The sequence below is a fragment of the Mesoplodon mirus genome (genome assembly GCF_964341445.2).
Source record: "Mesoplodon mirus genome assembly, chromosome: 2".
NCBI lineage: Eukaryota > Metazoa > Chordata > Mammalia > Artiodactyla > Ziphiidae > Mesoplodon > Mesoplodon mirus.
Window position 1 is genome coordinate 89,975,515 of NC_138977.1, and position 23,049 is coordinate 89,998,563.

Consider the following 23,049-nt stretch of genomic DNA (forward strand, 5'->3'; position numbering starts at 1 on the left):
ACATGGAATATTTACTTTGATGCCAATTTTCAACATTGGAAGTAATTTTTTCTGGAAAATCTTTGTTTAAATTTCAGATTATCCTCTAAAGATAAATTTCTAGAAGGGGTAAATAAACACTGATCCTTTAAGGGTATATACTTCTTTCAATCTTAACTTTGATTTTTTTTCCCCCAAAAAGAGCAAGTGGGAGTTGCAGTTAAAAAAAAAACCAACTATATATATATATATATATATATATATATATATATATATATGTACACATACATACATACATACCTTTCTGTTGCCTTCATACATGTTCCAATTGTTCTGATTTCTTCAGGAACATCCATAAATTTTAGCTTGGAGCACTAATCTCATTTCCTAGTTGATATAGCTTCTCAAATTCTTTGATCATATTACTCAGCAATTCCCTATAGCAACAATTCTGTTCTTTACTGTTTCTATGGCAGCTTTTAATTCTGCTATTGCATTTTTAGCTTTTCTATATCCTTCTTAATCTTACCCCTTCCCTTTTCTTCTTACACCATTGTTATTTTCATCACAGCATGTTCTCTTCTTATGGCTTTTGCTCCCTTGTATGATGGCCATACCTCTTTGTATTAATGAGGATGCCAGTTTTATTTCTAAAGCTTTACTCCTTTCCATAGTAGTACATTATTTTCATAGGTCCACACTTCTGCTTAGTGTTGTGGATGTTATTCAATTTCTACTGCAGTTTCCCCCCACATTCCATCTGTTCAGAGAATAGAAGAGCTAGTGAGAATAGATTATATCTTTGACCGGCTTCTGGACTAGGTTTTGGAGGTCACAGGCTTCCAGAGTTTTGTGCAGTGAAGCCGTCCAACGTAGAATAGTATGTCTCTGCTTTGCCTCTGCAAAGACTTCATGACTCTGCCCACTCTGCTTTGGCTAGAGGATTTGCATGCCTATCTTTTCTTCAGGAGCCTTTTTCCATGCAAGCTGCAGACATGAAGTGGCACCCTGACCCTGGCAATTCTGCTCTTTGTTAATTTGCGTTTGATCCTATGTATTTCCAGCCGAGTTTCCCAGGGCAATAACGGCACACTAAATAAAGCAGCCTCCTTAAGTAGGCCAATTGCTGTTTATTACCTCTCCTCCATCCCTCCCTTTCTCTCTTTTCTTTCAAACTTTTTTTTCTGTTCAGGCTTACATCTGTTCAAGCCCAGGAGGAATCTCGCCAGAGACACTCAGAGCATAGGAGCTCAGAGAAGCGGGGCTCCGAGCGTGGAAGAGAGGAACTGCGGGGCTCGGAGCCCCAGGGCTCGGAGCAGACGGGCGCGGACAGGTGGAGCTTAGACCAGCGGAAGGCAGAAGCGATATGCAATTATGAGAAACAGCTCCGAACGCTGAAGGACAAGATAGCTGTTCTGTCAGCTGAAAAATCTGTACTCCAAGGAAGGTCTGACAAATTCTCACAGATCTTTTCATTTAAGCTCCTTTTGTTGAATTAGTGATAAAAACCTGGCTTGGAAAAGGAAACAAGAAAAATAAAAAAGAAAAAGAAAATGACATCCTGAGCGCAAACCCCAATAATATGGAAAACTTTGAATTGTAGAGGGATTGTTTTCTCTAACTTCACCCTTCCATAGAGAAAATACCTCGTGGATTGACAATACTTGGGCACTAATTAATTTCGGGCTGACATTGAAGCTTAAGGAATGAAACTAAGATGTGCAAAAGGAAGGTTCTTTGTCTTGATACCAGATTTGAGTGCCTATAATGCAAAAGGCGGTACCCATGTTGAAAGCCTGTTCCATGATAGGGGGAGGGTCCTGTTCTCTGAGTTCTAGGAGTTCTCTCGCCAGGATGACCAACTGTCATTTCACAGGGTATTGCCTTTTTACGTCTCACTTTGATTGATGGAATGAGTAGGTAAGGGAATGTGAAATTCCCTTCTACTGATGGACAGAACGTTAAGACAGGTCATTCAGACAGTGTTAAGTGAGCACAAAGTAGAGTGTTCCTCTCTTTGGAGTTTCTGCATTTTCCTTGTTCTTTCTAACACTTCCCCTCTTCCCCCCCAGTCCCACAGTGTGCCCAGATTCAGGCTATCAAAGCCACCCCTAACCCTGTTCTCCATTCCCCTAAATGTCACCTTAGGCTTTCATTTTGGGGAATCACTCCATCAGTGTTGTGCGAGTGCCGGCTTGTACTAGCTCTGCGAACTGATTCTGTGCACTTCTACCTAACTCTGGGTTCAGTGACGTCACATTGATAGTTTGAAATTGTCTATGGTGAAAGTATTTGTTGTACCATGGAAACTGGCAAACACTATAAATGAGGGCTTTTTTTCCCTTTCCACCTTCAGAGAGTCTGCTTTGTACTACCTTTTGCCCCACAGTTCCTTCTATAAAACTTCTCTTTTTGGTGGCCCATTCCCTCTGGACTAGCTCGTCTGATCATTTACTTTGTACTTGGTAGCAATATACGTTTCACTGATGCAATGCTTTTCGATTCACCAAGTACTTCCACATGTATTAGCTCACTTGATAACCTCCTCACCACCCCGAAATGGGGCACAAATTATGTAGGTGAAAATGGAGGACCTGCAGAGGAGAAAATGACTGCAAATGGTTCCATTGCTATGGAAAGAGAGCACAGAATTTCTTTCTCATTGTTCAATCAGCGTTCATCTCATTTTATACCAGAAAGCTCAGTGATGTGTTAGTGGCCCAAGGTTGGGGTAAGAAATACTGAAAATCTGACTTTTTATTTAACTCTGGCTCTTGCTAGCTGTGTTACTCTAGGATAGCCCTCTTAGCATTTCTGAGCCTCAACTTCCTCATCTGTAAAAGGGCCAACAATCAATGCTAACCTTACCTGGCTGCTTGAAGGATAAATTGATGTGCTGAGTGAGTGAAAGTGTGTTATAAATTCGAATGCACCAGGCAAATATGGAGTATTGTTTTTTGTTTGTGGTCCTATTTGAGGCCTTATGGAGACACAGTGCCTCTCACAGGGAGCTGCTCTCCCTGCTCCCATGGCTTCTGGTTTATGGGGAGAGAAGCAGCCGAGTCTAGGAACAAGAGAGTGAATGGAATCAGAGCGCTTCCCTGCCTGATTTTTGCTCACCAACAGGTCCGCCAGGAGCCGGTCTCCGAGCCCTGATCCTCGCAGCCAGGGCCGCAGCCGCAGACGGTCCACCAGCCCCTCCACCGCGGTCGCGAAGGTCAGGAGCCCGTCTCCGAGTCGCGCCAAACTGTCCAGCGCGGCGCGCAAGGCCGCCCTGCTGTCCCGGTTCACCGACACCTATTCCGAGGCCCGCCTAGATGCGCAGTGCCTGCTGCGGCGCTGCATCGACAAAGCCGAGGCGGTGCAGCGGATCATCTACATCGCGGCAGTGGTACGTGAGTCTCGCGCGCGCCGCTGCACTTTCGCGGTCCAAGGGCGCTGCGGCCAGGCAGTGCTTGGGTAAACCGAACAGGACGGCTTAAAAAAGACTGGTGGGGCCTGAGGTCACTGAAGGAGGGTGGGTTTCCATCTGTCTCCTCCCTCCTTCCCTCCCTTCCTTCCATTACAGATACTTGCGATTAATTATTTTTCACACTCAATAACTATTCATATATGTTAATATCTATTTTGACCAGACATTTGTTGAAGCATCCATAAATGTAGGACTATCTCAGATGGGTATATACCAAGTTGATTCGCGCTGGATCTTCTATTGTAATATAGGTATATGTACGCACAATGGATATATTATTGCTAAGGGCTATCATTTGATTGGTTACCTTCCCTTCTTAGAAAAATCAAAAGGCTGTGATTGTGTTCACTCTTCTGTTTATTTAACTAAGAGTAGTTACTAGAACTGCTAACTACTTGAGTATGGCAAGATTAAAAAGTGCTCATATATAATCTTAAAATCCAAAGCAAATAAAAGCATTTATTCTGTGGGTACCATACGGAGATACTAAGAGTCTGTAATGAGAACAGCTAAATATTAACAAACAAAACAAAATATTGGTGTGAGAGCGGAATTATCAGAATCTACCAGACTTTATCCTATTCATTTATATCAGGAGTCAGCAAACTATGACCCCTGGGCCATATCTGGCCTTGATCTGTAATTCTAAGAGAAATACCACCCAAGAGCTAACATATCAGAATGGTTTTACATTTTAAAGGGTTGTAAAAAAAAAAAATGACAGAGACAATTATGTGACCTGCAAAGCCTAAAATATTTACTATCTGGCTTTTTACAGAAAAAAGAATTTATATCATTAAGAATTATTTAATTTATATATAATTTATATAACTAAGAATCATGTACTGAGTTGGTTAAAGTTCTGTAATTGTAGAGGCTATATCTTTCATGCATAACTGAGTTTTCCCCATGCCTGTTATATTACAGGCATTTAATAAATATTTGTTGAATTAATATATGCCAGGAAACATGTCAGACGCTTGATATGTGTCTATGTATGACGTGACCACTAGACTGATAATTTTCTCTTATTTCTTGACCAGTAATATGATACTGCTGTGGGATCAAAGCATCAACTAGCATATCTCAAGTATTTATGTAACCACAGGTGATTTTATTTCCTTGAATGCCTGCATTGTCCTGCTTCTTGCAATCAGGATTACCAGAACAGTGGTCAACTGTCTTGAAATTAGTGAATATGGGTAGTCTTATATGTATTTATGTACTTTCCAAAATTTAGTTACCAGAAGTCCAATATGATGTTGGATTTTTGTTGGGCATTCTTTCTTCATTCCTTGCTTTGGACCTCTTTACCTCCCTCCTCCCACCAGATAAATTTGCTGTACTTTTATGTGCAGGAGGCGTTCCATGTAGCTAAAGTGGCATTCAGACACTTCAAGATCTGTGTGAGGAAATTGCTGGCACCGTCCTATGCAGGGTCAAATGACTTTGAGGATGCTGTCTTGGATTATATCATTTGTCATCTTGATCTGTATGATTCCCAAAGCAGTGTTAATGTAAGTGTTGGGTCTTTTATTGGGACTGGTGTGCTGCTGCTGCTGTTTGTAATGAATACTAATAACTCAGAAATCCATCCAGCTTAGTGTCGCATCTGTGTAATGGAAGAGCAGGAATGAGCATCCAATATATTTTGCAGAACCAGTCATTATTGGCTCTTTCTTTCTTAGACATATTATGAGGAAAATATATTGAGCTTTCTAGTTCTATTCTTCAGACAGGCTCTTATGATTGGAAGATCGAATACCATAGTGCTTAGGAGCAATGATTTTGGGAAAGATAGTTATGGATTTGCATCCTGGTTCTGCCACTTACTAGCTGTGTGACCTTGCACATTTACTTAACCTCTCTGTGCTTTAGTTTTTTAATCTTAAAATGGGAGCAACAATGGTCATGACCCCATAGAGTTTGTGAGAGGATTAAATGAAAGGAAGCAGGTAATTTGCTTAGCACAAGAGTTGGCACAGAGTAAACTCTCAATAAGAGCAAGCTATTATAATTGTTATTATTATAGTTTATGAACAAGTCAGAGTCCTGTGTTGGCGATTATATAACTTGCCCAGAATAGAAAAATAAGGAAATAATAAATGAAAGCTACTAAGGGTTTTTGCTTTATTTTTTTGTTTGTGGAGACTTTCTTGGCCTTTAGTATGTCATTTGTCCTCTGTCATCTTTCCTCCTTCTCTGTTAATGAGTCTTCCTCCTTTCGGCACATGCACTTCTCTTCTAGTTTACCTTGTTTTCACTCACATGCTCTTTCCCCCTCCCAGCAGTCATAACGTCCTTAGGATTGTCAGTGTGTATTTCGCAGGTTGGTAACAAGGTGATGCCATCTTTTTGTTTTTCAGGATGTGATCCGAGCCATGAATGTCAATCCCAAGATTTCATTCCCTCCTGAAGTTGACTTTTGCCTCCTCAGTAACTTCATCCAAGAGATATGTTGCATTGCCTTTGCAATGCAGACTTTAGACCCACCCCTCGATATTGCATTTGGGGTCGATGGAGAAATTTTTAATGATTGCAAGTAAGAGACATAGGAGCAGAAGCTAAGGGATTCTTTATAAATAAATGATCTTGTGTGTATTCTCTGGGAACAATTTAGGGAAAAGAACTCTGGGTGGGGAAATCAACAGACATTACCTGATTTTCAGGCCCAGCCATATACTTCTCTGTACTACAGGGCAGGGCCCTCTTCTGAGGTCATTTTCCTTCTCAGTCAAATGTGCTTCAGAGGTGATGTTATGATTTCCATTGAACATATTGGTCTTGGGGAGAACTAATGAGTCCCTGGAGTCTGTTTGGAACTCTTTAAAAGAAAAGTGCTAGGGAGGAGATATGGGGATATATGTGTACGTATAGCTGATTCACTTTGTTATAAAGCAGAAACACACAATTATAAAGCAGTTGTACTCCAATAAAGAGGTTAAAAAAAAAGAGGGCTTCCCTTGTGGCGCAGTGGTTGAGAGTCCGCCTGCCGATGCAGGGGACACGGGTTCGTGCCCTGGTCCGGGAAGATCCCACATGCCGCAGAGTGGCTGGGCCCGTGAGCCATGGCCGCTCAGCCTGTGTGTACGGAGCCTGTGCTCCGCAACGGGAGAGGCCACAACAGTGAGAGGCCTGCGTACTGCAAAAAAAAAAAAAAAAAAAAAAAAAAAAGAAAAGTGCTATAGAAATACAGACATGTATTGCTTTTTATTGTTTAAATTTTTTTTATTGAGGTATAATTGACATATAAGATTGTATTAGTTTCACGTCTACAACATAATGCTTCTACATTTGTATATATTGTGAAATGATTATCACCATCAGTCACCATATATAGTTACAAAACTTTTTTTTCTTCCAATGAGAACTTTTAAGATCTATTCTCTAAACAACTTTCAAATTTGCAATACAGTATTATTAACTATATTGTTAACAAGTATACGTCTGCATGACATTTATTTTGTAACTGGAAGTTTGCACCTTTTGACCTCCCTAATGCATTTTGCCCCCATGTCCAGCAACCACTAATCTGTTTTCTGTATCTGTGAGCTTGGTTTTTGTTTGTTTGTTTGCTTTAGATTCCACATATAAGTGAGATTGTATGGTATTTGTCTTTCTTTGTCTGACTTATTTCATAATGCCCTCGAGGTCCATCCATGTTGTCTCACTTGACAAGATTTCCTTCTCTTTTTTTTAAATAGCAAAATAGTATCCCATTGTATAGGTACCACAACTTTTTAAACCATTAATCCATCAATGAACACTTAGATGTCCATCTTGGCTATTGTAAATAAAGCAGCAATGAACATGGGGGTGTATATATCTTTTCAAATTAGTGTTTAGTTTTCTTTGGATAAATACCTAGAAGTGGAATTGCTGGATCATATGGTAATTCTGTTTTTAATTAAAAAAAAATAAATCTATCTATTTATTTACTTATTTTTGGCTGCGTTGGGTCTTCGCTGCTGCGCGCGGGTGGGCTTTCTCTAGTTGAGGTGAGCGGGGCTACTCTTCGTTGCAGTGCACGGGCTTCACATTGCGGGGGCTTCTCTTGTTGCGGAGCACGGGCTCTAGGCATGCGGGCTTCAGTAGTTGCGGCACGCAGACTCAGTAGTTGTGGCTCACAGGCTCAGTAATTGTGGCTCGTGGGCTCTAGAGCGCAGGCTCAGCAGTTGTGGCACACGGGCTTAGTTGCTCCGCGGCATGTGGGATCTCCCCGGACCAGCGCTCGAACCCGTGTCCTCTGCATTGACAGGCGGATTCTTAACCACTGCGCCATCAGGGAAGTCCCCAGCAGGAGAACTCTTATAGGTTGCCTGTGGGACTTAGATGGTCTCTGTCTCTAGCATTTCCCTGAATTACAATTCTTGTAATCCTGAGAAGGAACAAGACTAGTCTGACATGACTTTTTTTTTGTCAGTTAAAAGAAATTGAAGTATAATTGATTTACAGTATTGTGTTGGGGTGGCTCCATTGTGCAGTGATAGCACATTGCACTTCTACAATGCTGTGTTAATTTCTGCTCTACAGCAAACTGATTCAGTTACACATATGCATATCTCTATATACATTCTTTTTAAAACATTCTTTTTCATTATGGTTTATCATAGGATATTGAATATAGTTCTCTGTGCTATACAGTGGGACCTTGTTGTTTATCCATCTAAATATACTAGTTTGCATCCGCTAACCCCAACCTCCCAGTCCATCCCTCCCACAACCCCTCCCCCTCGGCAACCACCAGTCTGTTCTCTATGACATGACTTGTTTTTAGTGAGCCCATGTTGGGTCCTTGTTATCACTGGTTCCTATTCTAGGAGCCCACAACTATCTCTTTAATAGTGGAATCAGGATCCATATTTATCTAAGTGTGAGCAGAATAAAAGATGAGAATTTACACTGATGTCCTCTTCCCTCCCAGTTAGGTTACATAACTGCTTACCTTCTTCTTGTTCTTTTGCGTGTTTAAAATAGGTACCGTCGAAGCTATGACTCCGATTTCACAGCTCCCTTGGTCTTCTATCACGTGTGGCCTGCTCTCATGGAGAATGGCTGTGTCATTATGAAGGGAGAAGCTGTCACCAGGAGAGGGGCTTTTGTACGGTGGCCTTGCATAGTGACAATTCATCCCAAGTGTTTGATTCACAAGTTAGAGAACATTTATAAACCCAGAGATTCTATAAAAGAAGTTCATAATGGGTTATTTGATAAGATTTCGTACAAAGGAGAGGAAAGGGACTGACTGGGAAAGAACAGATTCTTTTCTTTGATTCTTCCATGAGTCTTCATCATTTCCTGGCAGTCATTTCTTCGTTTATTGCTTTATTTACAAGATAGAACTGGTCCTATTTGACTCCTCTGTCTTAGAAATATTATGTTATTATAAGGGCAAAGCCCCTTGAGCTCAACTTTTAGAGGCCCTCTACAATTCTAAGCATTTAAAAGTGATCGATTAACTATCAGAAAACAATTGGCCCAATTTTTACTGATAGTTCTGTATTTTGGGATATGATGAATCTGTCCTGTTTTTCTCTCCTTGGTATGATGTGTAGGGAGGGGAGGGAGGGAGAAAAAGAGGGCAGAGGAGGTGGGGAGAGAAGAGCCAATCAGTTTTGGAGGGTTGCTTCCTATATACATTGGCTGTAGAATGCTTTGAACATGTTAAATAATTGGACAGCCTTCAGAATGGAGTCTTAGGTATACAAGTGTGTAAGTGTGTGTGTTAAGGTGGGGAGAGGATGTTGGAACTGGTTGCTACGGGTGCTTGGGTATTCTGTATTGTTCCCATTATGGAGTTTTACCTTGCCCTTCCTAGAAGTTAAGTGAATTCAGGAGAGGAGCTCCCAGGTCCAGAGCAAAGCCACCATCTGGGTGGTCTCAGTACATGGAAGATAGGGGAAGTGCTTCATGGCAGCTTTTCACACATGAAGTGGAGAAGCGGAGTAGTGTATTTAAAAGAACTTAAGAACTTAAGCTTAAATATCCCACTGTAGCATAAAGTATCTCAATGAAAAAATTCTGTGCTGTAAGAGTTGAGCCCATAGAAACAGTTGCGTTGACTTGGCAATCGCACATGCTCTACAATGAATGAGCTCATAAAACGTGCTTCTTGCCCTTACAACAATTACCCTCTGTTAAGAAACTCTTGTTGTAAACTGTCTGCAGTGCAATTTGGAAGGAAGGGAGAGGAAATAGCCACTATTCCTATGTTCTCCATCAAATAGCAATTGCCTTTTAACTTCCTTCTTCTCTCCCCTCAAGTATGTCGCCAATATTTACCCGAGCTTAAACTCCTAAAACAAAGAAAATACCCTAAAAGCAAGAACTTGGGAAAGGGTTGAATGACGGGAATTGATGAGAAGACTTTGACTAGTAAAATCTCATTATAGGACATAAAATTTTCTTTTTGTTCATTAACTTAGTTGGACAGTAGGTGGGCCACAGTAGTGATTCACTCACTCACTTATTCATTAATTCACTTTATTCAATAGTTATTTATGACCCAAGCTCTGTGTTTAGGTGCTGGGGATTCAGCAATGAACAAAACAAACACAAATTCCTGACCAGATGGAGCTTAATGTTCTCCAACACTTGCAAACTTGAATGTAATTTCTAACAGTTTACTCATCAAAGCAAAGTTCTACTAGCATCATGAATTTGAACATCCCAAAGTTCATTGTAATGGGATTTTATTTGAAGTACCCTAGAGCTATTGTCAAATATTGGGCAGCTATAGCAAATGAGTGTACTTACACTGACGACCAGTAACGGGCAAGTGTAATCATATCAGAAAAACCTCTTGTTCGTTCTATGGGATATGAGTATTGTTGTAAGCCACCTGGGCTTTCACAAACTATTGACTATTTTTCTCCTTCTCTTTTTCTAGAGGAATTCAGTGCGATCTCTAAGTCGGTGTCGAAGCAGGAGTTTAAGTCCCATCTACCCTCGTAGCCATATTAGTTTAAGCACGGTATGTATCTGTCTAATCATTTTTACACAAAATCATCTTATGGTTGATGGTTTTTTTTGTCTGCAGTCACCTATAAAAGAGGCGATGATAAGTTTGTAGGTAGAAAGAGAACCTACTACAATCACCCCAGATTGATTTTTATACTACCTTGGCTAAGGAATTTATCATTCTAGAAAGAAGGAAGTAGAGGTAGTTTTTTTCTTCATTAGTTGAAAGAATAATAGACTTCAGTTATTTCGTGTTTTATTTATTTATTTTATTTTATTTTATTTTATTTTTTTGCGGTACGCGGGCCTTTCACTGCTGTGGCCTCTCCCGTTGCGGAGCACAGGCTCCGGACGCGCAGGCTCAGCGGCCATGGCTCACGGGCCCAGCCGCTCCACAGCATATGGGATCTTTCCGGACCGGGGCACGAACCCGTGTCCCCTGCATCGGCAGGCGGACTCTCAACCACTGCGCCACCAGGGAAGCCCTATTTTTATCTTTAAATGAAAATGGGCTATTAGCTATGAGTCTCCTGAGCAGAGAATAGGACATCTTAGTCAACTGATCTCTGCACACATCTGTCTCTGGTATCTCTAGAACTTCTTGTATGAGTTTGGAGAAATTGCTCAAATGATCTGGATTTTAATACTGTATAAAGGGCACTGCAGATCTTAATTTTCCTCCAAACTTCAAAGTAGGAAGAATTAAGATTAGTCTCTGTGTATTCATTCTTAGGATTACTAACACATCTATCAAAGAAAAAAAAAATAACAGCAAAAATATCTCTGAAAACTGTGGAGATAATATCCCTAAAAAATAACATTATTATGATTCACCACTGTTCATTCATTCAACACATAATATTTAGTCAATGCCTTTTGAATACAGATCTAGACCAAGACAGGTTAAGATACCAGACAGGCTAACAATTTGCTGTTCCTTCAAATAAAAATTCTTTAAATATTTGTACAAACTTGTTTTAGGGAGAGTGGTAGAGAAGGCAACTTCTCTGAAATTATCTCTAGCGATGCAACTCTAGCCCTAAACTTCTAAACCGCTCTCAACAAAACATAATGTTTGATAACATTCTTTTTTTTTTTTAAATAAATTTATTTATTTATTTATTTTTGGCTGCACTGCGTCTTTGTTGCTGCACGCGGGCCTTCTCTAGTTGTGACAAGCAGGGGCTACTCTTCGTTGCAGTGCACAGGCTTCTCATTGTGGTGGCATCTCTTGTTGTGGAGCACAGGCTCTAGGTGTGCGGGCTTCCAGTAGTTGTAGCTCGCGGGCTCTAGAATGCAGGCTCTGTAGTTGTAGCACACGGGCTTTGTTGCTCTGCAGCATGTGGGATCTTCCTGGACCAGGGCTCTAACCCATGTCCCCTGCATTGGCAGGCAGATGCTTAACCACTGTGCCACCAGGGAAGCCCTGATAATGTTCTTATCAAACATTTTTTCTGTTATCAGATGGATGCTAGTGTGTATGTGTGTGTGGGCGATACAGAAATGACTAAAACATGGTTTCTTCCCTGAATGGGTTTCAATATAGGAAGATCAGTATGATTTCAACAAAGTAACTGAATGTTACAGCTGTCAGAGGAGGTAGAGATTCCCTCTGGATTTAGTTCACGGTGGAGTTATGTGATCTGGCAGAATTTTTGTGGGCTGGGAAACTGGGGACGACTATCCACATGAAAGAAATGGCCTGAGAATGGAAAGCCATGTGTCAGACACCGTTCTTTAGCTCTTGCTGATTTTAATATAACTTAACTCTCCTTATTGCCAAATAGGTATTCACAGTAGGAAGAAGCAAAAGGAGAGTACATTTAATGGGCTGATAAATTAAAAAGACATATTATGAGTTTTATACTGGAAGAATCACAATTCTCATTCTAAGAGGAAGTATTCTGCCAGAAGAAAGAGCAATATTAGACACCTGTTGCACTTACAGCCATGGCAAGTTTTAACTCTGGACCCTCATTGGAAGGCTTAGCAATGGGCAATGTCCCTCTGTAATAAGTACCTCTCTTTTTCCTACTTTGTGCCCAGGGAGAGCAAACTTAAACTTCTGATAGACTAAAGTAGATTCTCAAAGGTGAAACTGCTGCCAAAATCCTGTCCCTTTCCAGCATCATCCCTTTACGACAAGCCCGTTACAAACATTTTTGGTTAATCTGGTTGACTTGTTTGAGACCTCATATCCAGAACAGCTTCCATCTTTGTTAATGTCTATTTATCTAAAGTGCTTGAAAGCTCACAGCAAGAATGATAATTGGGGTCAGTTATTTCTGAGCCATCGCAGGCTTGTAGGTATGGGGGTAGATTTTCCTCAGTGAAAGCAAAGGTGAGATTTGAAAAATAGCTCTTTTCTGGCTTCCCAGTGACCCTCCTTAATAGGACAGCATTTTGGACACAAGACATAATTCATATAAAGGATGTGCCAGAGAGTATTGGATCATTTTAGCTTTAATTAATAATAATAATAAGTATTTTCTGGAAAGCATAGACTTCAGATGAAGTGATGGCCAGTGAGCATCCAGCCTCAAAGTGTTTAGCAACCACTAAAAACAACCACAGCAACAAAAACCAGCAAAAAACTAGGCCACTGAGCTCAGCTTTTAGTTAATCATATAATTTAAGCTAAGTTGAGTGTCCATTTGCTTCAGGAAGTATAAAAGGAATCACAGTGCTCAAACTCAGGGGGAAACCATCATAGTTCTAAACTGCTTCAGATAAACTCTTTAGCTGGTTTTAGGAAAAAAACATCAAAAGGATTCTTTCTTTGAGCTCCATCTACTGTGTAATTCGCACTACACTTTTATATTTTCCAGATATCTCGAAGCCGGAGTCCTTCTCCAATAAGGTGTGGATTGCCAAGTAAGTCGGATGGTCTAGATGGAACAAAATTTCTGCTTTTTATTGTTGCTTTTAGAACTCAGCATCATGCAGCAAAATGAATGTTTTGCTCCTTGGAGAACATTTCTCACTTCCACTTCACACCTTTTATTTCTGGGCCTTCTCGCGGATGGTACCACAGCAGGTGCCGTGGGTGACACAGGAAGAGGCTCTCATGGAGAGATTTGATTGATGTAAACTTAGAGTAACCACCCACCATTCTTTTAGGTCTTCCCAAAAGAAAGTCTAAGAAATGGACCATAATAATGAACGGTTTACTTTTCTCCCTAGGGTTTTAAAACCACCAGCCATGTTCCTCTGCCCAGGACGTCTGAAACGGCCAACTTACCCAGTGCCTCCACCTGCCCTGCTGTCTGCCTCAGACCTCACTTAAAATAATGTGAAAAGGCAATTCTGTGTATCACTTCATACAGAGAGTTAAATGTTTTGGCTTAGTGCATTTGTAACTTCAGATATATTGCATTTTATTTTATTTTATAGATACAGATTCCATTAATTTGATAAAAAAGAGTTGCCTAGGTATTTAGGATCATATTCATTTGAAGCAAAGTCCATTACACAGGTTCAGGATTCTCATCCTGAAATACGAGGCTCTTTTATAGCAACTACAAGAACTAAAGTGGAAAATCTTTACCGTGCTGAGTCCAAAAGACAAGAGGAGTCATTTTAGTTTATAAACTGATCATAAATATTATAATTGCTGGTTTTAGCTTTAACTGGAAAACAATCTGGGGTGTTTTAATTTTCTTTGGGGGTTTGGAAGACAACCCTAGTCTCAGGTTGGGGAACTTACAGCATAGCAGTGACTTCAGGCTAAAGGTAGGTGATGATGATTTAGGAGAATATAGTTCATTGGCTTGCTTCTCTTTTCTTACTGTGAAGTGCCCAGTGTGGCTGAGTTGAGCACTGTTCGTTGAAGCTACTTACTTGAGAGAATTCTCTTGCTTCGTAAGTGCAGAGCTGTGATTTGGAGAGAAGCCAGTTTGGAGATAAATGTTAGTTACCTTGTGTTTATCTCCCTGGAATATTTCGGGCAGTTTTAATGTACGTGTGAAATATAAAAGCTTCCTGGAACACACCCTTTACCTATTCCACCTGGTTGTTTACAAACTCAGACCGCATAAGAACTCCATCTGACTAAAAACACTTAAACTCAAGGCTAAAAGCTAAGGGTACCATTTATGGATTTTAAATTGAATGTCTATCCCTTGATTTCTCCACTGTGAAGTACAGTTGAAAAAGTTCACATTCAAGATTATAATGGAATGTTGCTTTCTCAAGATGAATAATGTTCTGTTTTGTTTTTTTTTAATTCTTTTCACTTTAATGCTGGTTTTAAACACAAGCTTTGCAAATGACAGCTTTTGCTGTGTGCCTTTTAGAGAGAAGTGCTGAACTGGAGATTGCAGATTCCCTTCACCCATCTCCATTTTCTGAGGTCTGAACCAGGGCCACAAATTCCCTCAATAAATATCAATGGTGCCTCTGCTCTGGGGTTGATTCCATGATGCTGTGATTCCATGCTGCAGCTTAATTATCAGCTTCAGCTTATTTTATTCACAATTAATTGTCTTCATATTCAAGACACTCTCTGAGTAGTTCTATACTGTTTTTATGTACGTTATTTCAGTTTCTCCCCACGAGAAATCCAGGTGTCTACAGTGTAAAAGAGGTTAGGAACCTGTTCATCCAATACACCATGTGGTCTTCTTCTAAGCCTTTTTATTTCAGAATAATATTCTCTCCTGTTTTCTTTTGTTCCTCCATGGCCTATAGCATTGGTTCTTTTGTTTATTGGTTTGTTCGTTCATTCATTCATTCATACATTCACAATTTCAATGAGCACCTCCTGTGTGCTAGATACACTATGTACTGCTAGGGATGTAGTGATGGACCAGGTTCGGGCTCTTCTGGAGCTTAATGTCATGTCCAGTTGCATTCCTTTGTGTTTTTCCTGTCATAGAGAGCATATATGATGGAAGAAAGAAAAAAAATACAGCCAGTAGAGCAAATTTAAAAGAGAGAGTGCCACATATCAATTGAAGGATTAATTTGGGGGGCAAATACCTATATATAAGAAAGTTATGCAAGACAATGGGAGAAATATGGTGAACTTCACGAAAGAATGTAACTCAGTTATGTCATCCACAGGTGAATTACTCAGTCTTTTTACAAGTATCTACTGAAACTATAATCCTAAGATCATCATCAACCGTAAAATGAGTGCGGGGAGAGGGGCCCAGAGATCCATCTAATACTTCCAATTACCGCAGCTGTGTCCTCCACCTGCCATATTCCTAAGAAATGGCAAGTTGCAGAGCATTATAATTCAGTTTTAGGCACTTGCAAATCCTTCACAAGGCAGATTGCTGCCAATAGTGTTCTATAAAGTTTGGATTGAACGGAAGACTTCTTAGTAGTATGACTTTGAATAATATCATACCTATAGTTAAGGGTAATGTGCTATGGAGATTTTAAGAAGCTAGTATTCCAAACTGCATTAGGTCATTGAAAAGTGAGCCCAGGAACCATACGGGTAAATGACATTCAGCATATGCCATTTAAATAACAAAACGGTGAAGGTTATTGGCCTTAATACATTGAGTGAATAGGGGCATCGAAAATGAAGCAGGAACTAATTTTCTTTCAAATGCAATGTGATGCGATAATTTCACGCTTAAAAAATTGCCCCCCATGGGCTTCCCTAGTGGCGCAGTGGTTGAGAGTCCGCCTGCTGATGCAGGGGACACGGGTTCGTGCCCTGGTCCAGGAAGATCCCACATGCCGTGGAGCGGCTGGGCCCGTGAGCCATGGCCACTGAGCCTGTGCGTCTGGAGCCTGTGCTCCACAACGGGAGAGGCCACAACAGTGAGAGGCCTACGTACTGCAAAAAAAAAAAAAAAAAAAAAAAAAAATTGCCCCCTGGGTGCCAGCATGAACATCATACTTTCCATAGTATTACTGGCAATTAGTGTATCAAAACCAGGCAGCCAACAAACACATGAAAGGATGCTCAACATCACTAATCATTAGAGAAATGCAAATCAAAACTACAATTAGGTATCACCTCACACCAGTCAGAATGGTCATCATCAAAAAAAATCTACAAACAATAAATGCTGGAGAGGACGTGGAGAAAAGGGAACCCTCTTGCACTGTTGGTGGGAATGTAAATGGATACAGCCACTATAGAAAACGGTATGGAGGTTCCTTAAAAAACTACAAATAGAACTACCATATAACTCAGCAATCCCACTACTGGGCATATACCCTGAGAAAACCATAATTCAAAAAGAGTCATGTACCACAATGTTTACTGCAGCACTATTCACAATAGCCGGGACATGGAAGCAAGCTAAGTGTCCATCGACAGGTGAATGGATAAAGAAGATGTGCCACATATATACAATGGAATATTACTCAGCCATAAAAAGAAATGAAATTGAGGCCTTCCCTGGTGGTGCAGCGGTTGAGAGTCCGCCTGCCGATGCAGGGGACGCGGGTTCGTGCCCCGGTCCGGGAGGATCTCACATGACGCGGAGCGGCTGGGCCCGTGAGCCGTGGCTGCTGAGCCTGCGCGTCTGGAGCCTGTGCTCCGCAACGGGAGAGGCCACAACAGTGAGAGGCCCGTGTACCGCAAAAAAAAAAAAAAAAAAAAAAAAAAAGAAATGAAATTGAGTTATTCATAGTGAGGTGGATATACCTAGAGACTGTCATACAGAGTGAAGTAATTCAGAAAGAGAAAAACAAATACCATATGCTAACACATATATATGGAATCTAAAAAAAATAAGATGAAAAGATTCTGAAGAACTTAGGGCAGGACAGGAATAAAGACGCAGATGTAGAGAATGGACTTGAGGACTCAGGGAGGGGTATGGGTAAGCTGGGACAAAGTGAGAGAGTGGCATGGACATATATACACTACCAAATGTAAAATAGATAGCTAGTGGGAAGCAGCCATATAGCACAGGGAGATCAGCTCGGTGCTTTGTGTCCATCTAGAGGGGTGGGATAGGGAGGGTGGGAGGGAGATGCAAGAGGGAGGGGATATGGGGTTATGTGTATACGTATATCGGATTCACTTTGTTATAAAGCAGAAATTAACACACCATTGTAAAGGAATTATATTCCCATAAAGATGTAAAGAAACCCAAAAAACAAACAAGAAAACCAGGCAGTTGACTCTATTTGCTATTGGGTGAGCAACAACAAATATGATAAATGGGCATGTTATAGCTTTATTTCAATGTAGTTTAAGCCATAATTTTAGGATACAACCAAAATAATGTCTTGAAATGTGGTGTGAAATATATTTTGGAAAAGGTAGTAATCAGATAATTGTCAGAAGCTCTTGAGCGCCATTTGATGAATCGGACCCTTTCACAATTGATTTCTGGTGTTGGGATGCTGGGGATGTGGCATTTTAAACCCCTCCTACTTGCTTCTATCTTCTTAGACCAGGGAACAAATTCCAGAGCTGTGTCTTCAGAATAACAGACTTTAGTACTGGCTTGGCTCTGTGGGTCACAAAGTTGAAGTGAGAACGGAAACAGTTATTCGTTCATTCATCATTGATTCATTTAGGAAGCAACTGTCTATGCTTTTTTAAAAAAATTTATTTATTTTTGGCTGCATTAGGTCTCTGTTGCTGTGCGTGGGCTTTCTCTAGTTGCAGTGAGCGGGGGCTACTCTTCTTTGCGGTGTGCGGGCGTCTCATTGCAGTGGCTTCTCTGGTTGTGGAGCATGGGCTCTAAGCATGTGGGCTTCAGTAGTTGTGCTTAGTTGCTCCATGGCACGTGGGATCTTCCCAGACTAGGGACTGAACCCATGTCCCCAGCATTGGCAAGCAGATTCTTAACCACTGCGCCACCAGGGAAGTCCCTTGATGCATGTTAAATGATGTTCCAGTCATGGTGTTAGGAGGTTTTGGAGTCTTTTCAGGAAGTCATATGGATGGAGGGGGAGACGAAGGACTATTAGGGCCTTTAACATGTGATTAGGGTTGGCAGGATATATAATGGAATTTTACCCTTTGAATGGGATGGTCAAGGGCATAAAAACCAAGTGACACCTATTACACTCTTGTGTTTGGCACCAGTAGAGTTTTACTAGGCAGTGAGAATTCTGTGTTTCCAGAAGGCAGCTTCATCTTAGAAATGGTTGCTTTAGACTGGATATTTGTGTCCCCCCAAAATCCATATGTTGAAACCTAAACCCCACTGTGATGGTGTTTGGAGATGGGGGCTTTGGTAGGTGATTAGGCCATGAGGGTGGAGCCTTCATGAATGTGATTAGTGCCTTTATAAAAGAGACCCCCTCGAGCTCCCTCAGCCCTTCTGCCATGTAAGGACATAGCAAGAAGATGACCGTCTATGAACTCAAAAGTGGGTTCTCACCAGACATTGAAGCTGCTGACACCCTGATTTTCGACAACCCAGCCTCCAGAACTGTGAGAAATAAATGTTGAGTAAGCTCCCATTCTATGCTATTTTTGTTATGGCAGCCCGAACAGACTAAGATAATAGTTATCTTTATCTAAGACCAGTTTGTATCCATTCTATCCTGCTGTTTATGACAACTCTCTGCTGCATATCACTGGCCTGGATGTGATGTGACTGATTTCTGACCTTTCTTGGTTTGATTTGAAATTGCCTAACTGAAAATAAAAAGGGTTGGGGGTGGAGGGAGGAAAAATAAAAGAAAAAATTTCAGGTTTTCTTTCATTGGAAAAATAAATTTCTTCTGATGTTAAGAAGAGTGATGGCATAATTTAATACATACGCTTCATATTGATAATTTGACAGAAAGCTTAAGATGTTTCTCAGAATAGCCTTTGCAGAATACAAATAACTAGTACTTAATCCAACATTTTTTATGTGCCAGATGTTGTGCTAAGCATTATTAAACCCATTTTACAGATGGAGAAGCTAAGGTTAAGTTATTAAGTAACCTGACCCAGGTTACGAAGCACGTAAATATTGGAGCAAAAGTTCAACCCAGGTTTTCTGATGTTGAGCCCCACCCTCTTCTCCCTGATTCTACAGAAGGTTGATAAGATGTGAACTGAAAAAGTGTCCTGTGGCTAACTAAGTTTGGAAAATAATGAGTTAAAAGTGATTCGAACAAATCTCTATAGGACTTCAGAGCCTTTAATCTACTGTTTGTGGGGAATTTCAAAGAGAATGTCATGTGCAGACTCTCCAAATTTATTTTGCCATGGAAACCTTTTTTTTCATGGAGTTCTTGAAGAAGTACTGCTCTAGAAGACCTGTTTCAGGAAATTCTTCCTAAGACCTATTGGTTTTCTAGAATTACAGATGCTGCTCACCACTGGGAATTAGGTTTTATCAACTTTTACAAGTGAAGGAAGAATTCTGACTCTGATAAACAGACTTTTCACTCAATAAATTCATTATGGAATAAAAGGCTCAAAATGGAAATCTCTTATTTATCCCTATTCTTTATACTTCTGCTTATCTTTCCCTTTTGTCTTATTTTCTTCACCCTTCTATCAAGTGTATCATAAAATAAAATTCCTTTGAACCCAGTATTTATGTCACTGTTGTTTTTCCAGCATTCATATTTCTCCTTCAGTCCCTCACATGTTATGCCTTTGCATCTTTACTTCTATTTTCTCTTTCTTATCCTCTTCTGCTTTAGCGGGGTTTTGTTTTCCTAGTTAGTCTTTCTAATATAAATCTATTTACACTTCTTAAAAACAGGTACCTAACCTTTAATGTAATTATGAATCAGTGAAAGAGACAAATGGATATTATTCAAAATTAGAACACACTGAATAGCATTCCCTATAAAGATGAATTTGTATCCTGATTCATATAATGCATGCATTTTATTAAATTTTTAAATAACTATTTTCTAAATTTTTGAATATTTGGGTTATTAAAAATGACAATTCTTAACTTATGTGTAGCTTCCAATAAGTCTGAGTTGTGATTATACTTACATCTTAAGTCACTGCAATAAAAATGTTGATTAATATTTCCCAAAGTTGTTTGATGATGAAAATCACTTGGCATACTTATCAAAGATAGATTCTTGGACTCTACTCCAAGCATACTGAATCAGAATCTCCAGGGGCATCTGTATTTTTAACATCGGCAGACAAGTTTGAAAAGCACTGCCCTCGATCTGGCTTTAATGACTCACAAGCAGAATATTGCAGAAATAATTTATTGCATGTATTATGCTGTCCTTAAATTTCTAAATGGAAAATAATATATTAATTTAAAAGCCTCTGAGAATATTATTTGCCATACTCCAGTAATAGGTAAGTTACTGAAAATTTAGTATATGTATTCTTGATCTGTGTACATACATATAAAAATATTGCTATATAAGGGCTTCCCTGGTGGCGCAGTAGTTGAGAGTCCACCTGCCGATGCAGGGGACACGGGTTCGTGCCCTGGTCCGGGAAGATCCCACATGCCGCGGAGCGGCTGGGCCCGTGAGCCATGGCCGCTTAGCCTGCGCGTCCGGAGCCTGTGCTTCGCAACAGGAGAGGCCACAACAGTGAGAGGCCCGCATACCACAAGAAAAGAAAAAAATATATTGCTATATAATTAGATTTTCAATAAAAGAAAGAGGACAAAAAAGAATAGATATTTTATTTTTCTTCCCTAGAGGTTAAAAAATGTCCACTCTTGTGTTTCGTATTTGGATAGCTTCTTTGTTGAGCTGTCAGAATGTGTATTTCATAAGTCATTCCCTTCTACCTGTGTTCACTGTGTATTACTGAGAGTTAGAAAAAGTTAGAATAATGAGTCCCCATTGGCCACAGTTTGCCTACTCGTGGTTGTCTGCCAAATGGAGCTTGTCACCTGGATGATTCAGACTTTGGAACCGCTTTATGATTATTCATATGAATCTCTAGAGAAAATCTAAAATAGAGTGAAACTGACATCCAAATATTAGATCTCACAGGTGGCCCACCTCAACTGGAATTTTCCCAAATATTAAATAGAGGAGAGACATTTGGCTTTTTCTGTTTACTCACCAAATGTCCCAAAGAGAAGATTGGAAATGAACCTGTTTCAGTTTCTATTCGTAAAATCTAAAGCACTTTTTCTGTTTTCAGAACGCAATATAATCTCTCATCACTAGTGTCTTAGTGTTGAAAATTAGGTTCTCAAAAGCTCCAAGAAAGAAGTATTGATACAGAGGGGCTAAATGTAACTTCAAATTGAATATGCCAGTATTTGAAATACATGGTGTTTTCGTGGAAATAATGATTTTTAAATTTTTTCTTAATGTTTTCCTTGTTTGGTTCAGCCTTTCTTCATTGAATAGCCAGAAGTGGCCTTGTAAAACAAAACAACACTGATTATTGGAAATAAAAGTTGTAAAATTTGGGGGGGGAGGATAATCCCTTTGTCCTTAACCAATTTGATCCACAATTAAAGGAAATTGTGGGACATAAACCAATTCCAATCTTGAGGTCTCTAGTTCACATAGGCCTGGTAAATGTATGAACAGCCACCAGATGGCAATGTTGCTTAAGAAATAGGCGACTGTCCCTCAGTACGAAGCCTCAAACTGGGAAATAGCAATTCCTTAGGTAAGATCTGTAACAATTACCAGTTTTACTGCTCTCCATAACTTTAGAGAATAAATTAAATTGATGGAGGATGGCCATGCATAAAATACAAAAAGTGTGATAGAAAATGTGAAGTGTTAAATAACTATCATTATATCTAATAAAGTATTTATGTATTTGATCCCCAAGGCCTGGGAAGAAATTCCTCTGCTAAAACAAAGCTTTCTGTGTGTTAATTTTTTTTTTTTTTTTTGGTGGTACGCGGGCCTCTCACTGCTGTGGCCTCTCCCGTTGCGGAGCACAGGCTCCGGACATTCAGGCTCAGCGGCCATGGCTCACGGGCCCAGCTGCTCCCCGGCATGTGGGATCTTCCCGGACCGGGGCATGAACCCACGTCCCCTGAATCGGCAGGTGGACTCTCAACCACTGCACCACCAGGGGAGCCCTGTGTGTTAATTTTTAAATTTCCTTATGCAACCTACCACCACCATCTTGTTAACTTGGAGTTCTTAATGAGCCATGATTCAGTTTGTTAATAAATATTTTGAATATAGTTCTTTGCTTTTAAACATGGAATAGGAGAAACTGAGGGTTTAATCATCCTTGAAGGTTTCCAAAATTTTTCAGATTGTTAGCTTTTCCCATGGTCCAAACTCCCCAGGTGCATCCTGAGCAGGGAGGTCAGTTTCAGAGACACTTAGGGTTATTCCAAGCAAATATTTCAGTTTTCACCTGGAAGATGGAATAATATTGCTGAGAAACTCTCTTAAGAAATTATAGGGACTCACGAGAATAATATGCGAGCATTTGAAAAAGGTCACAAATGAAAGGAAGAAAATTCTATAACATTAATTAAAACTATTTACTTAAAAAAATAAATCTCTGAAGAAGCAGAAATGTTTCCTGTCAAAAATGTAGATTTCCAGGATGGGGGGTAAGAGGAGATAAATTAGGAGTTTGGGATTAACATATACATACTACTACATATAAAATAAAGCAGGACCGTTAGCACAGGGAACTATACTCAATATGTTGTAATAATTTATAGTGGGAAAGAATCCGAAAAAGAATATATATGCATAACTGAATCACCTTGCTCTATACTTGAAACTAACACAACACTGTAAATTAACTATACTTCAATTAAAAAATGTAGATTTGCATTTTG

At 40.1% G+C, this 23,049-nt stretch overlaps 1 protein-coding gene across 1 annotated transcript in view; it reads left to right on the plus strand.

The window, feature by feature from the left end:
• SPATA18 (spermatogenesis associated 18) overlaps window positions 1–14,881 on the plus strand; it is a gene marked incomplete at its 5' end in the record, with an annotated part of 31,083 nt that extends 16,202 nt beyond the window's left edge. The window contains 8 exons of the mRNA XM_082610871.1: window positions 1,172–1,426; window positions 3,106–3,370; window positions 4,810–4,968; window positions 5,818–5,993; window positions 8,429–8,552; window positions 10,341–10,424; window positions 13,240–13,285; window positions 13,595–14,881. Of these exons, the coding sequence (XP_082466997.1) occupies window positions 1,172–1,426; window positions 3,106–3,370; window positions 4,810–4,968; window positions 5,818–5,993; window positions 8,429–8,552; window positions 10,341–10,424; window positions 13,240–13,285; window positions 13,595–13,602 (1,117 nt within the window). The 3' untranslated portion in view covers window positions 13,603–14,881. The remainder of the gene's footprint in view (window positions 1–1,171; window positions 1,427–3,105; window positions 3,371–4,809; window positions 4,969–5,817; window positions 5,994–8,428; window positions 8,553–10,340; window positions 10,425–13,239; window positions 13,286–13,594) is intronic.
• Window positions 14,882–23,049: the final 8,168 nt, after the last annotated feature.